Source organism: Camelina sativa, chromosome 7 (assembly GCF_000633955.1).
Source record: "Camelina sativa cultivar DH55 chromosome 7, Cs, whole genome shotgun sequence".
NCBI lineage: Eukaryota > Viridiplantae > Streptophyta > Magnoliopsida > Brassicales > Brassicaceae > Camelina > Camelina sativa.
Window position 1 is genome coordinate 28,144,590 of NC_025691.1, and position 23,817 is coordinate 28,168,406.

Genomic DNA, 23,817 nt, shown 5'->3' on the forward strand with positions numbered 1-23,817 from the left:
AAAAAAAAAAAAAAAAAAAAAAAAAAATCTCTCACTGGAATTGACTGACAGTCATAGTTGAGTAAGTTCTTCTCCATCCTTTTGGGTTTCGTCTTCATAATCTTTGTATTACGACTATAGTATGTTCATTCCTCTCACAATTGTCGAAGCTCATTGTAACAAACTGATATAGATTGTAGTAATTGTTGTGTCTAGGCTTCTTTGGGACTATATTAATTCTTCGAAATTGATTCTTTTGAGGTGCTTAAAACTGTTCGTGTAGTGTCAGTGTGTGACGGACGGGGTCATGATTGTTATGCGATACATCTTATATATTCATGTTTGTTTACAATTAATCTTAATCAGCAAACATGGCAAGGAGAAAGAAGATGTCATCGGTGATGCCAGACTGGTCTCAGCTTCTAGATGAGCTACTGCACCTTATCTCCAACAAACTTGAGGCTTACTGTTTTGATGTCGTTCATGCTCGTTCTGTTTGCCGCACGTGGCGATCCGTATTTCCCTTTCCTTCTTGCCTGTTACGCCCAAGTTATTCTCTTCCCTCAGTTCCCTGGTTTCCATATCGAAGACAAAGATTCGTGCACCCTGGAGAAGGTCCCTTTGTTCCTCTTTAGAATCAAAACTCCTCTTGCCGCTGCTAATGTAGTGTGGCCTTCTGTGTATTTACTAGGAGTCAGATGATCATATGAAGCTTCTTCCATCTCCCCTTCAGTGCTCAGTGAAACTGAATATTCCAGAATCTGAGCCAATCTTGATGAATATGCTATACTGTCAGATCATCCCTCTGGGCCATCAGTACAGAGTGATCGGTTGGGGTCCTCAAGAATTGACATTATATCATAAAAGTGTGGTTTTGCTTCGGACGAGAATTCGTTGTGCTTCTCACACACACATACTCGAGAGGTTTGCTGGTGTTAACAAGTGCTGAAATGAGGTGGGAACCGCTCAAGAATGTCCCAGATTCTCTATGCACGCATTTAGTCACTTTTAGAGGCAGATTCTATGCAAGTTTTGAAGCCAGAGAAATTGTCGTTATCGATCCTTATTCGCTGGAAGTGACTCCCATGATGCCTTCACAGCCTCTGCTCTCAGGCGATTATCTGATTCCATCTGGAGATGATGAGCGTTTCCTGGTTGAGAAATTCTACCCAATTCCTGTTGCTGATGAAATAGATTTTAATCGGTTCACATGTAGAGTGAGTAGGCTAGATGAAGAGGCTGGTAAATGGGTTGTTGTGAGTGATTTGGGGGACCGTGTGTTGTTTCTTGGACACTTTGGAAATGTCTGCTGCTCGGCTAAGGAGCTTCCTGATGGATGTGGTGTGACTGGGAACTCTATTTTGTTCACCGATGACCGCAATGTAACTTTTGCCTACAAATATGGAGTACATACAGGAAGGGCGGAAGACGAACTCAATATTTGGAGATTCTCAAGAGAGAAACGTGTGACCATCCTCAGCACATCTCCGGTGGTGGCTCTCCGCGTTGATGACCATTCTGAAAATCTCGCTTTGGGTACCTGAGATATACCGTTGGTTTTGTTTTTTTATTAGCTTTTGTGATCTTTTATGTTCTGTTCTGAAGTGTGTGTGAATTTTTGTGTCAAGACGGTATGCTGAATACGAGATAACTTGTATTTCAGTTTCAGTTTTTGTTCTAACCAACTACTTTCTCAACACCGACAGCTATGTTTATGGAAAGGGTTGTCTCACGAACTCTCAAAGCTATATGTATGGGTTTGGCTGTGTATAACTCTCAAATCTTAGTCCACGACAACAAAACAACATTCTTCTCCTTCCTCTTGAATTTTCTTCTCCGTTGACCTTTAGAGTTCGAGCTTCAGCTCCTGCTGATGTGTCGCCTTCTGAGTTTTTTCTTCGATATTCGGAAACCAAGAAGGTCAACAATAAATATGGAGATAAACTATATAAGTCTGATTTAATTAACAATAATAATCAGCAATCAAAGCTCTCGAGTTCCAAGGAGAGTTCACCAATGGAAATTGATCTCTTTAAAAAAAACTCATCATAAAAGCCCTATGAGCTTGTGGTAAATGTTCTGTACACTACACGCTTTCCTCCATTATATTGTAGTGTAGAGGCTGAGAGATTTAGGCTGCACTAATAGTCAATGATATAATTTTATTCCCTTAAAGAATTTGCTCAACTGCTTGTTTACTTAATTTTGTGTATCAGCAGTTTTACATTTAGTAATCTTCCTTAATTCTTGTTAATACTTCCACAGGTTGGGCAACGGGACTGTATGCTGGCGAAGCAGAATGGACTATGGAGTATTCTTTCTTCAATGTTACAATTGATCTTACTAATGCTGGCCATGGTGGGTTTATGTATTCTTCTTATTAGTTTTGGTTTATTCTTATATGCAACAATCTCTTTTATGTTGAGTAGATGGTAATGATGTGCTTGATGTGTAGTCATATTTTCTGGATTTGGTTTGATTTTGTGTCTGTTCTTTGTATACAGAGCATATGGAAGATATTTTGGGATTGTTGTTTAGACACATTAAGCATTTACAACAGTCTGGTGTTTCCCAGTGGATTTTCGATGAGGTATTCGTATTATTATGTTTTACTGTTTCTAGGACCTATGTTTGTTTACATATTTTCTGTTGTTGACTGCTTTTAATCTGGCTATAGTATTGCTATTGATTCAGTGTTATTAAAGATTTTGATACATCTCTGTCATTGTTGTTGCAGCTCTCAGCTATCTGTGAGGCAGAATTTCATTATCAAGCCAAAATACACCCAATTTCTTATGCAACACGTATTTCACCAAAAATGACGGTAATAGTATTTTCAGCTGTTCAATATACAATTCTCATAATTTCTTATCATTTAAACTTCACATAAATCTAGACATGCTCAGTCTATACTTTAAGATGAAACAAAGTAGAATAGGTAGTTACTCTTACAATCTCATCACTTGGCCTTTAGATATACCCAAGGAAGCATTGGCTGGTTGGATCATCACTGCCTACGAAGTTCAATCCAGCTAGTGTGGAAAAGGTTCTCAATGAGCTTTCTCTCAATGAGTCTTCTTCGCCACGTGCTCCATTTTGATTGGGTGTTGAATTCTTTAGGGTTAAAGGAAAAAAAAAATTTGAGACAAAATTTTTCGACTTCTTTGTTTTCTCTCGACGGCGACGACAAACGCGATACACCTCCTCGACGATTTCACGCAGCCGTTCCGTTCTTCTCACCGGAATTTCTTGACGAATTACCGAAGCCGATCTTCTGTTTCTCCTGAAGCCGGTCCGATCTTCTGTCTCGAATCTTGTCTGGCGGTCCGATCTTCTCTCCCGAAGCGATCTTCTCTGTCTCCCGAAGCTTGTCTGGCGGTTCAATCGTGGTAATTAAGGTTTGTCTTCTTCCCCCAATATGAGATTTCTCTCATTATCACTGATTATCGAATAAGGGTTAGAGAATTAGGGTTAGAGAATTAGGGTTATCGAATTACGGTTATTGAATTAGGGTTATTGAATTAGGGATATTGAATTAGGGTTATCGGTCTCGTTCTTTTTTTTCATGTGTAAAGATTGATTTGTCTCTATGTAAAAATCGATTTGTCTCTGTCTAAAAGTCGATTTGTTCTATTGTCAAAGACGTTGGTAAGATGAACTTCGAAGTTAAGTATGTCGAAGTTCATCTTATGAACGTCTTTGTGTCTGTGTCGTTTGCTGTTGATAGTTTACCAAATCTTATGGTTGCTAAAATTGTTTTTAACATTGATTTTGGTAAATTTTGGTTTTTTTGTCTTAATTTTTAACGGATCATTGGTATATAGAAACTCTATTATAGGTTTTAAATTTGGTGATTGTTGTGTAATTGATATGGTTGCTTCGACATGTATACGAACTAGGTGTGATAACACTCATATGGTTGCTAAAATGATTTTACATTGATTTTTTACATTAGGTTTTTCATTTGGTAGTTGTAATGTCTACTTCTAATAAATTGTGATTGTTGTGTAGTTGATTTATTTTAGTGTGGTTTGTTCATAGTTTCTTGTTTAATTTGGTAGTTATAATGTGTACTTGTCATAAATTGTGATTAGACATTGGTTGTTTGGTCTTTATGTTTTGTTACTTATTGCAAGTTACCTTTTAACCTATTAAACCCCAACAATCTTCTTCCTATTTCCATCATAAATCTCTTTCATTTAGTAACCCCTTCTCACTTTTACTCGCTTATCACTTCTCTTCTATACTCGCTTCTCTGCTCATTCCTTCTCTTCTCTACTCGCTTCTTCATATGGATTCTACGAATCCCTTCTTTCAGTCTTCTTCTTACTTAAACCTGCTTAGCAGTCAAGAAGAAGGTGGTTTAAATGAAAACTTTCGTTGGGAAAGTTATCCACCTTCTGGACAGAGCAGCTCACAATGCAAGCAGCGTTGGCACAAGATAAATGACCAAACTAACAAGTTCTGTGCGGCATTCGCAGCTGCAGAGAGACTGAACAGCTCTGGTCATTCTGAAAATGATATCTTAAAGAATGCACATGATATCTACTTCGCTGACCATAAGAAGAGATTTAACCTTGAACATTGTTGGTTTCGGTTAAGGTTTGAGCAGAAATTTCTAACCCTTAACACTATTAACACGCCCCCCCTCTCAGCCTGCAACGAAGAGGAAACAAGCTACTGAAGGTTCACAATCATCAAGCTGCAATGTTGAGGAGCATGAGAAAAGGCCACAAGGGATCAAGGCTGCGAAGGCGAAGAGGAACAATGCTCAGTCCACAAACATGAAGACTCTTGCTGAGTATAAGAGCATGTGGGATGTCAAGAAAGAGGAATTGGCTGAAAAGGAGAAACTACAGAAGCTGGCCATCCTAGACACTCTCTTAGCCAAAAAAGAACCCTTGAATGCGAGTGAAGAAGTTATCATGAACAAGATAGTGTCCCAGTATTTCTGATATTAGAGCATGTGTTTGTTGTTTGTTTTTCTTGCTTAAATTTCTAGTAACTCGGCTTATGTATGTGATTTGTATTTCCTGTTTGTTTGATTTGTATTTCCTGTTTCAAACTAAATCAATATAAGTGTATTTTAATTTCTAGTAACTCGGCTATTGTATTAACCAACTTAATTAGATTGTTAGTTCATCTTAAATATTAATGAAAGTATTAATCATATATGCTTCTACTGTGGAGCTCATCCTATGAGCATGATAGGTACCCGGAGGCTTTGATTCTTATGGATGAAGCAGAGAGTACGTCGAGGTTAACGGCTGAGTCGAGTCAATACCCACCTCAACCCGAGGTTGAGCATGGATTCCCCAAGGTTTGCTACTGTGGAGCTCATCCTATTCTGTCCAACTGCTACAACAGAAGGTGTGTGATTGTCGATACTGTTTTGTTTTTAATGTATCCGAAGTTTAAGCTTAACTATATATGATAACTGTGTTACCTATTGTAGGTTCTTCACATGCCCAAATGTTGATGATGGAGAGATGCATATTCACAAGTGGTGGGATGTCGCTGTAATGGAGGAGATGAGAGATGCAGATAGACGATATGAAGTGCTGTCACAGAAGGTAGATTATTTAACCTTATTCAATGACTATGAATCAGCTATCAACCATGTTAGGGACCAGAGTTGTGCCACAGAATAGAAGCTGGTTATGTTAGAAAATGCTTTTTCTGAGCTACGTAAAGAGAATAGGTTTAGAAATGTAAATGATGTCCTGGTTGTTGGTGTAATGGCTATTGTGTTATGTCTTCTTGTTATATTGTTCATGTAATACCTCGGATGTGTGTTGTGTAATAACTTAGATGTTGAGACTCACGGGTTTAATATCACAGATTATTGGCAGTATATACTTGTAAAAGTGGTAACTCACGGGTTCCACATTTCACGGGGTTTAATATCACGGGTTACACCCACGAATCAGTCACAAGATCAATTTGGCTTTCATTATATATATGCGTCCAGATCAATTTGGCAAAATTCATTCACACTATCACAAGATCAAGTTTACTTTTCTCAATACAAGTCATTTCTTCCTTTATCCTCAATACAAGCTCTCTCTTGATCTCTTAAACACAAGTTTACTCTTTCTAATAAATGGGATCATCTTCAAACCATTATCACTACCAAGCAGATGATGCTCATTATCACTACCAAGGAGATGATGGTGATAATTTTGATGCTTATTTAGAAAATATTTATGATGCTTCGCATATTATTTCGGAACCAAACTAGCCAAACAAAAGGATTTTTATCGAGCGAAACCGGGAAGAAGGCCACAATAATCTTTGGAATGATTATTTTAGTGACACTCCAACATTTCCAGAATATTTATTCCGGCGACGGTTTTGCATGCACAAGCCATTGTTCATGCGAATTTTACAACGTCTCTCTACCGAAATCGAATATTTCCGCCAAACCCTGGATGCAACCGGACGGGCTGGTCTTTCACCTATACAAAAATGTACTGCAGCAATTCGTCAATTGGCATATGGTAGTTCGTCTGACAGTGTTGACGAGTATGTACAAATTGGTGCTTCGACAGCTCGGATGTGTTTGCATGAGTTTACCGCCGGCATCATCCAAGTGTTTGGGGATGAATATCTAAGACGTCCTACACCGGAGGATCTAGAAAGACTACTCTATCAAAATGAACAGCGTGGATTTCCCGGGATGATTGGGAGCATTGACTGTATGCATTGGGGGTGGAAGAATTGTCCCACTGCTTGGAAAGGCATGTATTCACGGTCAACCGGAAAACCTACAATCGTGTTGGAAGCAGTAGCTTCGTATGACCTCTGGATATGGCATGCCTTTTTTGGAGCTCCAGGTACTATGAACGATCTTAATATTCTTGATCGATCTAATGTTTTTGATGACATAATAACCGGTCAAGCTCCGGAAGTCAACTACGTTGTCAACGGAAGGGAGTACAATTTGGCGTACTATCTCACTGATGGGATTTATCCAAATTGGGCCACTTTTATTCAATCTATCCGACTTCCACAAGGTATGAAAAAATCTTTTTTTTCTAAAAAACAAGAAGCTGTGCGGAAAGATGTTGAGCGTGCATTTGGAGTCTTGCAAGCTAGATTCGCCGTTATTAAAAATCCATCTCGTTTATGGGATAAATACAAAATGGCAAATGTTATAAGATCATGCATAATACTCCATAATATGATTGTCGAAGATGAACGCCATGCATACAGTTACCGAAACATTGTTTCTGAATTTCAACAAGGAGAACATGTGGATCAAACATATACCGTTGGTGCCGCCGGTGTGGGTTCAAATATCGGCACTACGATTACTCGCCAAACAAGACTTCGGGATAAACAAGCCCATGACCAACTAAAACATGATTTGATTGAGCATATTTGGACTAAATTTGGACATCTTCAAGATAATGAAGATTAATTTTAAAATTTCTATAAGTTGAATAAAATGTTTGTTTTTCTTTTTATGTTTTATGTTTTCTGTTTTTGTTTTTGTTTTTAAGTTGAATAAAATTTCTAAATTTTGAAAATATAATTAATTTATTCGAGGGACCAAATACAAATAGACACCAATGCTCATACTAAAAATAAGAAACTCTCGTAATTATATTATAAAACTTGGGGGACCAAAACCAAGTGTCCACCATTGCGGATGCTCTTATTAAGGTAAAACCTTTGTTAGTAGACTTCAAATCACTACATCAATAAGCCTTGTTAATTACCATATATATATATTGATACCATGTTTCTCTGCTTTACTTTGATCTGTAACAGGAAACGGTCACAAAGGCATACCAAAATCACAAATTCCGACAACCATATCATCAAGCAATGAGTTACTGCTCAATGGTATTACAAGATCACTCTTGGCCTTGGACAGAGGAACTAGATGCACTTTCTTATTTGGAAGCTGAAGACTTGGCTAAGTTTGTTCCAATGTTGTTATCAAGGACATTTGTTGAGTGCTATATTGCAGGTATAATAGTCTTTAGTCTTCACTCCTTTTTTTTCTTTCTAGTCGCTGTGGACCTGTGGTATCATTATCTAAGACACTCATTTCAGGAAATGTTGAGAAGAGCGAAGCTGAGTCAATGGTGAAGCATGTTGAAGATGTTCTCTTTAACGATCCTAAACCTATTTGTCGTCCGTTATTTGCATCTCAGTTCTTGACAAATAGGGTTACAGAGCTCAAAACAGGAATGAAATACTTCTACAATCAACAAGGCACAAACCCCAACGATGAAAATTCTGCTCTAGTCCATTACATTCAGGTATATTTGCCACAAGATTATTAGTTTACTGCATTTCTTATAAAGCTTTTCTCGTAGATCTTGGTACTAAGAGTCATTGTTAACGATATTGGTTTGCAAACGAACAGGTTCATCAAGATGAGTTTTCCATGAATATCAAACTTCAAATGTTTAAACTTATTGCAAAGCAAGCCACTTTTCACCAGCTTAGAACGGTTGAGCAACTTGGTTACATCACTTCACTCTCTCAAAGGTACATATGAATCAATTTCTCATACGTTTGCATGCTACTGAGTTCTTGTTAACACATAAATAATGACTTTTCTGCGATACAGAAACGACTCTGGTGTCTATGGTGTACAGTTCATTATCCAGTCTTCAGTCAAGGTACCAAACTACCTATCTTTCTTGACTCTTTGCCACTCGGACTTTGCATAGCCCTTTCTAGTTTATGCATATCTCTTTAATTGCTTTTGTTAATAGGGTCCTGGAGATATAGATTTGAGGGTCGAGTCACTACTCAAAGACCTTGAGAGTAAACTTTACAATATTAGCGATGAAGAATTCAAGGTGAGATGACACAACCAGTTGCTCTAGATGATATTTGCTTTGCTTGATATATTAAATATCAATGCACTAAGTGATATGACTTTCTTCCCAGAGCAATGTAACAGCGTTGATAGATATGAAGCTTGAAAAACACAAGAACTTGAGTGAGGAATCCGGGTTTTACTGGGGAGAGATTCAAGACGGGACACTCAAATTTAACCGCATAGACGCAGAGGTAATCGATAAACCGCATAATGCAAATTCCGTTAAGTCTTCCTTTTTGAAGCCATATAACACAAACCCTTTTACATATTTTTTTTATGTTATGGTCAGGTGACTGCACTGAAAGAGCTAAAGAAGGAAGAACTAATAGATTTCTTCAACGAATACATAAAGGTTGACGCACCAAAAAAGAAATCGTTGAGTGTATGCGTTTACGGAAACCAACATTCAAAGGAAATGGCATCTGACAAAGACAAAGTCGTATCACCATCTGTAGAAATCGAAGACATTGCTGGTTTCAGAAACTCTCTACCTCTTTACGGATCGTTGAGAGGTTGTAACCAGCTGAAACTGTGATGAGCTCCCAACACTTTTCAAAGATTTATACACACACTCATATTCATATACAAAAATGTGAACCTATATTCAACTGGTTTGTAATAAAAAATAACAGAGTTTTATCATCGAAGACTTGTGGAACTACTTTTGCGTAACTCTTCAATTTTTTTTTTTTTTTTTCTTTGGTTGGTCGATAAATAAGCCTAATTCATACCAAAATAAATAAATAAATAATGCTTTAAACATTTCTGCAAGTTAAATATAATGACTTGGTACTGAGTCAAAAGTCAAAACACGACCCGATGGCTAGATCTGCGATTAATCTACTCTAGACGACTCCTAATTCGGAGTTTCACAAATCGCAGCAAATCAGCAAACATGGAAGAACCTGAAACAGAGAAGAAGACATCATCCATGATACTGGACTGCTCTCTTCTCCCGGAACTTGTACGAACTCTCTTTCTCACCCGATCTTTTGTATTTGATTTGAAACAATCTTAAAAACCTTCGAAAAATTGTAATTTTTGGTTTTTTTTTTTTTTTAGGTTTCAAAACTGCAGCTGTCTCCGTCTCCATCAGCAACGAAAGATCTCACATTGTCCAAAACAGACTGGTCGTTTCTCCCTGAAGAGCTACTGCTAACAATCTCAACTCTTCTTAACAACTGTTTCGATGTTGTTCATGCTCGCTCTGTTTGCAACACGTGGCGATCCGCATTTCCCTTTCCTTCTTCCTTGTTACGACCAAGTTACTCTCTTCCCAAACTCGTCGAGTTCACTCTCGAAAGCAAAGATTCGTGCACACTCGAGAAGGTCCCTTTGTTTCTCTTTAGAGTCGTCAAAACTCGTGATGCTGTGTCGCCTTCTGCGTATGTTATGGGAGGAATAGGCCGCCGAGACGAAGACGATCATATAGAGCTTCTTCCATACCCTCTTCAATGTTCAGTGAAAGTGAAGATCCCAGGATCTGATCCAATCTTGGTGAAAATGCTTGACTGTCAGATTCTCTCTTTAGGCCATCAGTACAGAATGATTGGTTGGGATCATGAAGAATCGTCAACAAATTACAGAGGCGTGGCTTTTCTTCCGTTAAAAAAAGACAGAGGAGGAGGAGAATACGTTGTGGTCCTCAACTACTGTAGAGTTTTGTTGCTGTTAAGAAGCCCTGACATGAGATGGATGTGGCTTCAGAACGTCTCAGATGCTCCCTGCAGGGATTTAGTCACTTTTAGAGGGAGATTTCATGCAACTTTTTTCAACGGAGATGTTGTCATTATCGATCCTTATTCGCTGGAAGTGATTTTTCCCCTGATGCCCTCACAGCCTATGAATTCAAGCAATTTTCTGGTTCCTTCTGGTGATAATGAGCTTTTCTTGGTTGAGAATACTATCCCAACTTCTTCTGATGAAGTAGATATTAATGGCTTCATATGTAGAGTGAGTAAGCTAGATGAGGAGGCTGGTAAATGGGTCGTGGTCAGCGATTTGGGAGACCGTGTATTGTTTATTGGACACTTTGGAAATGTTTGCTGCTCAGCTAAGGAGCTTCCTGATGGTTATGGTGTGAATGGGAACTCAATCTTGTTTACTAATGAGGGTGGAAGTGTAATGTACGCCTACAAGTATGGAGTACATACAGGAAGGGCAGAAGATGACCTCTGTTGTTGGAGATTGTCAAGTGAGAATCGTGTGGCGATCGTCAACAGATCTCCGGCTCTGTCTCTCTGGAGTGGGTGCTAATCCAAAATTCTCGCTAATGGATACGTTTTGTTGTTTTTTTCTTTTTCTTCTTCATTGGACTGTACTTCTGATTACACTTTTGGAAACACTTACCTGCATAACTTAACTTTTCTTCCGCTTAACATTTGATGGAGGAAGAGAATTTGGTGTGTTGGTCCTCTGCTTTTAGAGTGTCCCAGATTATCGTCCTTTCTTAGCTGGAAGTGACTTCCCTGACGCCTTCACCTAAACAGTCACTAGACTATCCGATTCCATCTGTCAATGGTGAATCTTTCATGGTTGAGGTAACTTTTCAAGTGAAGTTGCAAGATGAGGAGGCTGGTAAGTGGGTTGAGGTCAGTGATTTGGGAGATTCTCAAGAGAGAACCGTGTGATGAAATGAGACAAACTGTTGGTTTTTTGTTTTAATTAGATCACAAGCAACCTTATCTTTTGATTCGATATTAAGTTTATATATTTTGTGATCTCTGATGTTAATTATTGTTGTGGAGTGTATCTAGTGTTGCTTGATATGTTGAAGACTAGATCAATCGTATTTTAACTTTTAATGTGTTTTCGCGAGAGTTTCCCCACAACAACCTTGTCAACACCACACAGATGTCTCATGAAATCTCAAAGCTGCGTTTGCCCGGCTGAGTACTTGGTATCACATGGTCATGTTTTTTACAAGTACACTTCCAAGTTGCCAAAGTCTTTTGAAAGAAGTAAATCATATGTCTCAACCTGCAGCAGATGTTCCAAGTCACTTTCATGGGTACAAATCTGAAAGACTGTACATTGCAAGGTAATGAAACGGGTCATGTGTGTCTCCTATTGAAGCCTTGGAGGCTTGGAGCCAAATTTAAGCCACACAGTGATGAAATAAGCTGCAGGTATATATATTTTTACAGCGAACACATGTAGGAAGCGTGATAAAGCATTCTTGTAGTGGCGTGCAACTTACCGAAGCTAACCTAGTGGGAGGTTCTTGTTAGGCTCTGTTTCCACTGAGGAAACATGTTATAGGTATGGTTAATCGTCTATTCACTTCTACTTAATTGATTTATTGAGAAATTTATGATTGTTATTATAAAAGCATGTAAAGTGCATAAGTTTTCCTCCGTAACCAAGTCCTATAAAGAAAAAACAACTCAACAATTTTGAAACAAAATTAATCATTACTAGATTTTTTTTTTTTTGAAAAAGCTCTCGGGTTCCTAGGAGTGTTCACTAGTGGGAAACCAAAGAGTCTCTAGTTAAAAATAGAAATAGGAAAAATTATTAGGTATACCATGAACAGTGACATACTTAAATAAGAATCCCATTTTTCTTAAAATATTTTCTTGGATGTCACAACTTTTTTTCGAATTGACGAATTTGCCCCTAAAAAATATTGAACAATAAAATCAATAATCCCCTATATATTAAAAGAGAAGCACTATGAAGAAAAATCTGATGTGTTTGTCGCTAGAGAGCTCTATACCTAATTTATTATTTGCCCTTAGTATTCCATAAAATTACATAAAACTGTCACTGCTATATATTTTTTTTGTCAACTGCCACTGCTGCTATTCAATTTATTTATATATACAATATTTTGATCCTATAAATTCTAAAATTGGTAAATATTATTCAAAAATTGATAAATATTATTTCCTACATATTTTCGAAATTAAATTAATTTCACTATGTATTGTAATAGAATAATATAACTATATTATGAGATGTAAGAAAATATATCTTTAAAATCATATTTTCAAAAATATAAATAATGTTACCTTTCTAATAATTTTATAAATCTATAATAGTGAAAAAATCAAAGATCATTTGAAACTGGCTCAACGTTTATTCTTTTGCTAAACCAATACCTATATTCTCCCAAAAAAGAAGTATGATCACCATTTTGAAATGACATGAACATATATTTTAATTTGGATAACTATGTAGTTAAACAATATATATAAATATGTAGTTATAGTGTTTTTACTGAAATCTTAAAATTTAGAAAATCCAGACCAATAAAAATGAAAAAAATAATCAGATTATACCGATAGTTGAGACACATTTAGTTATTTAGCCTCATTTTGATTTATTATTTACAGCTATATGCCATTGTTTTTATAACAAAAAAAAAAACAAATGTGTTATTCTTAAAGACTTTATCACACAACTTTATTAATATAAATTAATTTTAAGCTTTAAATATATTTTATATTAGAAAAATAATTTATTGAAATGCATGTGGGTTACCCGCGGATCTCACGAATTTGAGCGAGACAGATGCAAAGATATTTCGCGGTTAAAATATTTAAACCCGTTGTGGGATGGCTTAGCGGACGGGTTTGACCAGGTTAACAATTTTATTTAAATCATTTGGTTCATGAAATTTAGTTTTTGTGGTTTTTCTATGACTTGACTGTTCAAGATTTTGATAAAAATCTAATTGATCACTAATTCGGTTCACATTCGATCCAGATCCGTCATCATGTCAATCTAAAATTTATGGTGAAACGATTAATATTTTAAACTTTCATAAACTTAATGAATTCAAACCAATATAAAATTGTATTATAAATGTTATACTAAATAAATATATTTACATATGTAATATATCAAACAAAAATTTCACCGATGCAACAGCACGGGTTATTACCTAGTTAATATTATTTGTTTGTTATCGTTTTTTAGATTTTTATATCTCTCACCTACTATTATTCATCTTCTTCCATCTCTCTCTCTCCCTTCTCTCCCAGAAACCTCTATATCCTTTTTCCATCTCTAATAACTCTGACGGTCTCATCTAATGGAGAAGAAACAGGACCAACCTCCGTGGATGAACAACGCTTTTTGTTCATTATGAAGATGATCTTCTCAAAGCTGAGTATGATATTTCTCAATTTTTAGTTTTTTTTGTTTGTTTTCTTCTCCATACAATTTTAATGGAACAGATCTAACATCTCACCTAATATTTGTTTTTTGATGTACTAGATCTGGTGGACCAGATTCGAAGGAACAAATCCGGTGGACTAAACCCCTTTAAATGTTATAGGAGGAGCTCTTGTTGTCGTCGAAGATGCTTCCATCGAGATTGGAGATGAGATTCATCTATTATCTTTGGAAACCAAATTAGGTATTAATTGATGGACAAGATTTAGAGGACATTATATCATTCACGTAACTCGTCCATTATCCCTTTGTCAACTGACTAACTTTCATTTTATTGTCTATTTTGCATATCTCCCAACCAATCATTGGATACAAGTGTTGAAGAGGATTCAAAGGAGTGACTCCCGAATGAAAACATTAAAAATCTAACTAGGTACTAACTGATGGACCAAATCTAAAATATTGTCCATCTTCTAATTAGTCTACTAACTTTGTTGTCCATCATGCAGATCTTCTAACTAGTTGGTGCACACAAGTTGGACTTGAGAAATACATAAGTGTGGGACTTCCAGAAAACAATATTGAATGCCAAAATAGGTATTCACTTATGGACCAGATCTAAAAACATAAACTTGTCCTTTTTTTTTATGGACAACTTTAAAGGTTATATTCCTTCAATTTTTGGTATATCTGGTTTGGAATAAGCATAATTTTGTTGTAACAGCCTGTTTTTCTTAAGTTATAACATGTTTGTTTGTTGTATTAATCTCTTTAGTGTCTCTTACGTTCGATGGACATATTTTTATATACAAATTGTGGACAAACATCATAAACGAAATAAGGAGTGGACAAACATATAAGACCTAGCACTAATAGTGGACAAGCATCTTCACATGTATATCATTGTTATAAACCATCTTGTCTACGACCAACATGTTGACAAATTTAAAATTTAAACATATTGTCTACCATAGTAGTGGACCAAATATTCAAAAAGGCTTGTCCACAAGACAATCTGGACAAGAAGCAAACAATGTGGACATATAAGAAACTTGTCTAGTAAATCATCTTCCAAAAAATAGAGGAACACATTCAACTTTTCTTAATTACCTACACTAAAAATATTAGATAATAAAATACTTTTTCTACAGATCTAACCATTGTAAAAAGAACAATTAATGCTTGTTTGGACACCTGCAAAAATGTCACTTTCTAATTCAGCCAATTTAAATTTTAGCTTTTCATTTTAAAGGGTAATTTCGTCTTTTTCTATATGACACAAAATCAGAAAATGGCGTTTCTAAGAAGGAAATAATGAAAATGACATTTTTCATAACTTTAATTCTGAAAATGACATTTCTAATAAAATTCCCATAAAAATAAGTCTTTGACATGTTTATAATTTTTGTGTTTACTACACTCTTTATAATTGCAGTGTGAAGTCTGAGAGAGAATTAGAAGATTTGATAATGGCGAATCAACATTTCTTCAAGCCTCTTCTTCTTGCCTTTCACAGACATTTGGTAATCTTTCTCTCTTACTCTTTCCCTTCTTCTATCTCAGTCCATGTCTCTGTCTTTTGAGAAGCTCATTGAGCATAATGTGTCTATTATGTATTTGCATGTTGTTTCAGACAATTCCTGTGGCTTTCTTCTTGAAGAATGTACAAGGAAGAAATGAGCAGAAGAAGACGACAGAGTTAAGATCAGACGCATCCAAAATAACCTGGAAAGTGAAAGTAGAAGGCCAGAGACTTGCAAACGGTTGGAAGGAGTTTACTCTCGCACATGATCTTCGAATCGGCGACATCCTTGTTTTCAAACAAGAGAGAGACATGAGTTTTCACGTGACAATGTTGGGACCTAGTTGTTGTCAGATTCAATATGTGTCTTCTTTAGACAACCAGAACAATCTCGGTGAGTTGTGTTCATTTGCCTTTCTAACTGATATATATTAAGAGATGTGCTCATATAGTGGAATATGAATCTGTAAGTATTATATAAAAAGATAGAGAGTCTCTTCTTTAGTTTAATATTAGTTGGATGTAGTCTCTTCTTTTTCAGGGAAGATTCAAAGGAAAAAGCAAAAAGCAGAGTCTTCACTAGATCAATCTTGTTTCGTGGCTAATGTCACGGCTCCAAATCTACGCTATGACTCACTGGTATTCTAATTCTTTGATTTTTTAAACACTAAAAGAAACTCTTATACAAGGGGTCTGATTAGATTCAAACTCATGTTTGTATTGTAATGAAATTTCCAGAATCTTCCAATGAGTTTTGTGAGAGCAAATGGTCTAAACACAAGATGTGGAGAGATGATTCTGATTAATGAAAAGGGCAGATCGTGGACTGTAAGTTTGAAACGAAAGAAATCATGCGGAACTACTTACATCAGAGGAGGATGGAGAAATTTTTGTCAAGCTAATGGACTCAGAGCTGGAGATTTCTTAACTTTCAAACTGATCCAAAGAGGTGGAACTCTTGGTTTACGTATATCCCCTGGAGAGATAGAAAAAGAAGATTGCTTATTAGAAGGTAATGTAGTGAAGAGTAGATCGATATGGAAAGCTTCCTCTTCAGAATCTCAAAACCGTTTTGTGACAGTAACCCTTACGCCTTACAACATCAGAGAATCTAAACTGGTTAGTCTCATCACCAAACCATTAAGTAAGTTTCTTTATCATTTCTTCATCCTTATCTTCCCCTCGTTTGAATCTCTCTCTCTCAGACGCTTCCAATACCTTTCACAAAGGTGTATGGATTACAAAAGGCAAAGAAGATGAGTTTCTTGGATACACACGGCGTGAAGTGGTCTACCAAAATGTGTTTTGAGGTGGAACGTAACAGAATGAGATTGGAAGGAGGTTGGAAAGAGTTTTGCAATGCTAACGGTGTGAAGATCGGAGAATCAATCATCCTGGAGCTGGTTTGGGGAGCAGACAGAAGCTCTGGTCTTAAGTTTTGTTCCAAGGTGAAACAAGAGACCAACTGAAAATGTACCTGGGGTCAAAAAAATTGCCTAAATCAATGTTTTAACTAGTGACAATGTCCAATTGTAGAAGTGAAGAAGTCACTGTATGTTGTTTTTGTTGTGAGGATATGTAGACATTCTGGTGGCTACTTGTAACTTTTTGGATGCATACTCCTCTGTCTAAGATAAGCTTACTTCATGCTGATGGTCATCAGGTGACTTCTTTTTACCATAAGCCCAACTCTTCTTCTATTATGTAACGTGAAGCCCATCAGGGCCATAAAGAAACAAAGATGGGGAAGATGGACTGGTAACTCTTTCAATCTGCTGAATCAGGCCCAAATTCCGGAATGAAGCCCGTTGGGTCAACCCGACCCGACTAGTCAAATTGGTTGATCGGACGTGGCCAGAAATGCGTTTTGCCTCCGGGAGAAAAGAAAAATTCCTCCCGGAAACAAATTTTACTTCGCCAGATCCGAAAATATATGGGAGAAGATGGTTTCGTTTCTGACTTTTTCAACCTTCTTCTTCTGTGTCTCTGTGATTTTTTAGGGTTCTTAACACTTAATCCAGGTTTTGGGTACGTACTCTTCTCCACCTTCAGTTCTGAAATTGGATTTAACGGAGACATCATCATGCATAGACTGCTCTCTTCTCCTGGATTGCGTAAGAACTCGTTTCTGATGCTTATTCGCGGATGTGTACTTCAAAAATTGTAATTTCTTTTTTTTTCTTGTAGGTTTCGAAATTGCAGCTGTCTCCCGCGTCCAAATCAGCGCAACCTGGAACGAAAGAGCAGTGGTCTCTTCTCCCTGGAGAGCTACTGCAACTCATCTTGACTTATCTTGACAACTGTTTCGAAGTTGTTCATGTTCGCTCTGTTTGCACCTCGTGGCGATCGTCGATTCCGTTTCCTTCTTCCTTGTTACGTCCGAGTTACTCTCTTCCCACTTTTGCTGATTTCCCTTACGATAGCTTAGACTTGTGTATCCTTGAGAAGATCCCTTTGTTTTTCTTTAGAGTCCGAGATACGTCGCCTTGTGAGTATTTTCTAGGAGATATAGGTCTAGATGAGTCAGAGCATAATCATATGGAGCCTCTTCAGTGTACAGTGAAAGTGAAGACAACCTTGATGAACATGCTAGACTGTCAGATCATCTCTCTAGGACATCAGTACAGAATGATCGGTTGGGATCCTGAAGCGTGGACATCAGAGCTTACAGAGGCGTGGCTTTGCTTCCGTTAGATCAAGAAGGAGGAGGATTCGTTGTGCTACTCAACTACACTAAAGTTTTGTTAGTGTTAACAAGTGCTGAAATGAGGTGGATGCGTGTTAACAATTTCTCAGATGCTTCTTGCTGGGATTTGTTCACTTTTAGAGGTAGGTTTTACGCTGTCTTTCTTAGCGGGGAAATCTTCGTTATTGATCCTTGTTCTCTGGAAGCGACTCCTTTTAAGCCCTCAAAGCCTTTGAACTCAAGTAATTATCTAGTTCCATCCGGCGATGATGAGCTTTTCCTGGTTGAGAAAATCGTCCCAAGATATGGTGAGTTAAATTATTTTCGGTTTGTTTGTAGAGTGAGCAGGCTAGATGAGGAGGCTGGTGAATGGGTTGTGGTCAGCGATTTGGGAGACCGTGTTTTGTTTATTGGAGAGCTGGGGAATTTCTCTTGCTCGGCTAAGGAGCTTCCTCGTGGTTGTGGTGTGAGTGGGAACTCTGTTTTGTTTACCAATGGGCCAGGAAATGTAACTTATGCCTATAAATATGGAGTAGAGACAGGAAACGCGGGAGAGAACCTATGTTTTTGGAGGTTTTTAAGAGAGAACCGTGTGATGATTCTCAACAGATCTCCTCCTGTGGTGGCTCTTCAGGTTGAGAGCTAAGCTGTAACATCTTACTTTTGGGTTCACTATCTTTAGAGACATGGCTTTACATGTGAAGTTGTTTGGACCCAGTTTTTGTGAGATTCAATATGGATTGTGTTCAGACAACGAGAACCTCAGTGAGTGTCTCTCTCTCTAACTCTGAATCTGAGATAGACACATTTAAGCAATGTGCTCATGTGATTTATTCTTTTCTTTTTTGAGGGAAGGTTCATAGGAAGAAGAATCCAAGAAGAGAGAGACAGAGTCTTCTTTACGAGACGCCTCCTCTGTTTTGTGACTAATGTGCCGCCTTTCGCTCGATGACATGGTACACTGCTATTCTACTCTTTGGTATGAATTAGATCAAATTCATGTTGTATTGTAATGAATTTCCAGTATCTTTCAAATAGTTTTGTGAGGGAAAATGGTCAAGATACAACATGTGGAGAGATGATTCTGATGAACGAAAAAGGCAGATCATGGACACCAGATTAGAAACGAAAGAAGTCATGTGGAACTACTTTAATCAGAAAAGGGTGGGAAATTTTCTGTCGTGCCAATGGAATTCTTCATCCTCAAACTGATCAATGAGTAGGACTCTGGTTCTACGTTGTTTTCCAAAGACCAGAAGGAAGCTTATGAAGTAGAGTGCGATGAAGAGAGCAGCCAAGACGAGAGTATTTCGCAGGAATGCTCAGGAAGAAAGGAAAAGAAGGTAGATTGATATAGAAAGCTTCATCTTCACCATCCTAAAACCGATTCATGATAGTAACGGTTACACCTTACAACATAAGATTATGTAAACTGGTTAGTTTCATGACCAAGCCATTAGTTGTCTGTTTCACAGTTTCATTAATTCTGAGTCGTCTTTGTTGCAGTATCTTCCGCTACCTTTCACAAAAGTGAATACCTGAATGACATTAAAGAAGGCATATAAGATGAGGCTGTTGGATAAATATGGGCTGAAGCAATCTACGAATATGTTTGACGAGGAATGTAATAGAAAGAGATTGTTAGGAGGCTGGAAAGAGTTCTGCGACGCTAGTGGCGTTATGATAAGAGAGGCGACCACCCTGGAGCTGGTTTGGGAAGCAGCAGAAGCTCTGTTCTTAAGTTTTGCTCCCAAGTCCAAAGTGATGTTAAAGACCAAGTTGAAATTGTTTGTAAATTATAAGAGCAGTCGAGCACCTAAGGGCAGAGGTTGGTACTGTAATTATTTCCAACTGAACAGACTACGATATAGTGTATCGTCAAAAAAAACAGACTACGATATAGTGCACATGCTTTTGTAAATAAGCTTCGCACCATCTCAAACCCAAGTTATCATCTTTGCATGGATTGGTATTCCTTTTTAACTATCAGAAGTTCAGAACCACACAATTATTCACAAATTATTTCTGAAAGTAATTATTTCTTTTTTTGACTGCCCGATAAGTAGTATCTTTTTGAAAGTCTTAGTAAAATGTATTTACAAATTTGTATACAGCAGAATTTAATCTTAAAATCTAAAATAAATTAAATCTTCAGTCTAGTTTCTCGTGGAAGCAAAATTCTAGGTTTGAGACCGATAGTGCATGATATTTACTGTATTGGTTTATGTTTAAAAAAATGTTCTTTTACAAACTATATGTAGACAGTAGAGTATTAATTCAAGGTATAATAAAAGCTCCACTCTAGCACCAGGGTTAGGTTTCTCATGGAAGCGTAAACTTGTAGGAGTGCAAGTGAGACCGTTTTAAAGAGGGTTGAGCGAAACTTGAAAATTCAAATCGGTAGCCAAACATATCGACAACCATATATACAACAAAACAAAACAAAACAAAAAGCTAATAGTTGAGGTTAAACAAAAGACAGTATATTAGGTTTTAGGTACACCATCCTTATTTCAAGCCTCTAAAGTGGCTAAGCTCCATCTTGAATACTGAATGATTTTGGAGAAAAAAACGAACCATGTCGAATCAAAGGTCGTCGATGAACATGTTTACGGCACTTTCCCATTCTTGAATTAGCATTTTGTCTACCTGTTCTGGGCCGCTACATGCCTACATCCAAGTTTGCAATTGTTTAAGATTTACTTCTTCTGAAAAAAAAATTGGACTTAAAAGAAGCTGTCCTAGAGAATTTGCCCATGACTCCTCAATCCAGGCAAGTTCCCAAATTAATGAACGTCAAAATAAATCTGAGAATGTCAAGAGAACAGCAAGCTGTGGTTTTGGGTTTGAGCATTGTGTCAAGATAATTATACAGTTTGAGTGTTCAGATCACGTTGAGAGTAATTTCAGACAAAAGTTTCTGACTTTTGGTTTAGCCTGCAGCAGGTCAGGAGATACATGTCGCGGAGACATTCATTCACGCTTTCTACATATCTTCCATGCAAGCATGAATGAATGTCTTGAAACATGTATCTCCTCAGCCGTTGCTCTTTAGGCCAAACCAAGTCAGCAACTTATGTCTTAAATTGCCCTTAACATGGCCCCTACACTCAAGCTGTCTAATGATCTTTACACAGTGCTAAAACCGGAGACCCAAACTTGTCGTATAATTTGTGTTCTCAGATATATTTTCAAAATCGTTTTGTCCGATTTGAATTGAAGAGTGACATGCAAATTCTTCAGCACAGCTCCTTTTAACATCAACATTTTTTTTCCCAGAAAAGGTGGTTCTCTTCATATGTTTTATATCATAATCGGTTTTAAGCTGACCCTTTGGCCAAATTAAAGTGTTACTTTCAGTTTCTAATGAAAATTGTTGCAATGTGTGTGAAACTTAGGAATGCAATAAATGGAAAATAATTTGTGCGAAGAATGTTTGTACCTGAAGTTTGGTTGTCTCTTTTCATCAACACTCATTAATTATTATCCTGCTAATTCCAAATGATGTTCTTGTAGATCGTGCATGAAGTAAAAAGGCCCACCATAAACCAGTGAGATCATAAGTCAAATACTCGCAAAAGTGGTTACTACCCCTAACAAAAAAAACATTATGCTTTCCACGTTGTTAACGATTTTCAAAACCATATATTTCATACGAAAGAAAAAAAACGCTTCAATTGAAACAGTAAGGAACTTCAAAAGAAGTTTAAATTCCTACAAAATAGGGATACAACTTACAATCTTAAACCGTCCAAGTGCCTGGCCACGCAGGTGGTGGTGGTGGTGCGGATTCCACTTCTGGCCCTCAACGTCAGAAAGCAATGTGGTCATATATTCCACCGTCGGGATGGGTATGGACTCGAATCTGGGATCGGTAGTGGCCGCGAGATACCTGTCTTTGGGGATGTCATCGAGAAAGTGTAAGTGCATATGACTGCGATTCTCTGCATGACAACAATCAGAATAGATTGTTTGCGCACAGAATCATTTTAAAACAGATTTAGGTTTCACAATATCTTTTGCTAGACTTTAAGAACATGATGCCTCTAAAATGTAATCTAACAAATATCTGAAAACACAAAGAGATCATAACATAGAAATGCTTAGACAAGTGAAATATCCATAGGATAAATTCAGAAGTTTGTTGCAAATCTAAAACAAAAAAAGTTGTGAACAAGAACTGCATACAAAATGGAGAATAATACAATAAAGACATGATATAATTGAATTGACGGTTTGCATGCCAAAGTTCGTTAAAATAAACTAATCTCATATTGACAAAATCCGTTGGAAAACAAAGTTGGATTTTTTGCCAAAAGAAACAACATCTGAAAACATATTAAAATCTCTGGATTTAGATGCCTCTAAACTGAAATCTAAAAAACCATTTACAAAAACAAGAATATGATGTAATCGAAATAACAACTAAAATCCATTGGAAATTCATATCCCATTTCCCAAACACCATAAATCAAACAAAACTTACTCCCTACTATTTAGAAAATACTTTATACCATCAATCAAAGCATGGGTAATATATTTTCTTCTGTCAAATGATAGTATTTATACAATTTTGATATCATAGAGTGATGAACAGGTGGCAAGGGTCAATACATGCATATGACTTTTTATGGTAATATTATCAAATCTTTTTCTATTCAAAAATCAATTTATTAATATTTAGTCAAACTTTCCTCATGAGGTTTCAAAATTGATCAATTTTAAATTGTTGCTATAAAAAAATTCTCAGGTTCCTATAATACTTTTTTAAAAAATATATCTTTTTAATATATAGAAGTTACTTTGTTTTATCTACACGGGAATCTATTAGAGTTGGAATCGGAAAAGTCTCTTGAAGCCCAAAAGGTCTCGGAAGCAATTCATAAACAGATGAGGTAGTTTGAGACTTCTATAGTTCTGTTTTCAAAGCCTTCCTCTCTCACACAAGTCACAAGCATCTGCAGAAAATTGACGCTGCTGTGGATTGAAATAGATGCAATAAACCCATCACCATGCATAGAGTTGGATAAGAATCGTCAACTCAATATAAGAGAACACAAATGTGTATGACCTTTTTAGAGGTGCAAGTAACTTAATTTCTAGTGCAAACAACTTAATTTTTATGATTTTCTTGTCAGCCTCTGTAATTATTGGAGAAGGTACATGGTCTTTGTGAAATTCACCCGTAGTTCTCTTTTTACTCGTCAGATTATCAACAACATAATTTTATGGAATTTATCAACTTGGAGTTCTTGGAAATTCTTGCTTTTCATGGTTCGTCTATTTGCATTAGTTCTTCATTAAAAGAGTGCCACAAGATCTTTTAAAATCATCTCTTACTTCAAATCCTACAAGACAAAGAGATTTATAGAAACCCGAAATCGAAACGTGCAAGTCTCAATTCTTAAACGATACTACAACATTGAAAAGGCTGATCGATCTTAAAGAGAAACCTTTTAAAATATAGTCTTTTACTCTAGGAAAAAGCTGGTATACATATAATATCACAAATATATTGCTAAACTAGGGTTTGCTCTGAATATTGTGTTCTGTTATTGACTTTGACGAAGAGATTACATATATATATATATGAGAACACGAGAAGGAAAATATATTATCATAAAGAAAGTAAATCTTCTGTTCTTCTATCTCTTCATATCTTCT

The 23,817-nt window shown here is 36.8% G+C and overlaps 3 protein-coding genes and 2 pseudogenes across 3 annotated transcripts; all 5 read left to right on the plus strand.

The window, feature by feature from the left end:
* On the plus strand, positions 11–1,760 carry LOC104705025 (annotated as a pseudogene).
* Positions 1,688–3,079, plus strand: LOC109125502 (insulin-degrading enzyme-like 2). The gene is made up of 5 exons (XM_019227165.1): positions 1,688–1,730; positions 2,245–2,337; positions 2,484–2,569; positions 2,717–2,803; positions 2,954–3,079. The coding sequence occupies exons 1-5, from the start codon at positions 1,688–1,690 to the stop codon at positions 3,077–3,079; spliced, it is 435 nt and encodes a 144-aa protein (XP_019082710.1).
* On the plus strand, positions 7,768–9,405 carry LOC104705026 (insulin-degrading enzyme-like 1, peroxisomal). Its single transcript, XM_019227245.1, has 7 exons — positions 7,768–7,957; positions 8,044–8,252; positions 8,360–8,484; positions 8,567–8,618; positions 8,715–8,801; positions 8,893–9,015; positions 9,114–9,405. The coding sequence occupies exons 1-7, from the start codon at positions 7,813–7,815 to the stop codon at positions 9,357–9,359; spliced, it is 987 nt and encodes a 328-aa protein (XP_019082790.1). The 5' UTR covers positions 7,768–7,812; the 3' UTR covers positions 9,360–9,405.
* LOC104703000 (F-box/kelch-repeat protein At1g64840-like) lies at positions 9,623–11,634 on the plus strand. Its single transcript, XM_010418933.1, has 2 exons — positions 9,623–9,788; positions 9,887–11,634. Exons 1-2 carry the CDS (start codon positions 9,720–9,722, stop codon positions 11,078–11,080), a joined length of 1,263 nt encoding a protein of 420 aa, XP_010417235.1. The 5' UTR covers positions 9,623–9,719; the 3' UTR covers positions 11,081–11,634.
* LOC104703001 lies at positions 16,766–20,102 on the plus strand (annotated as a pseudogene).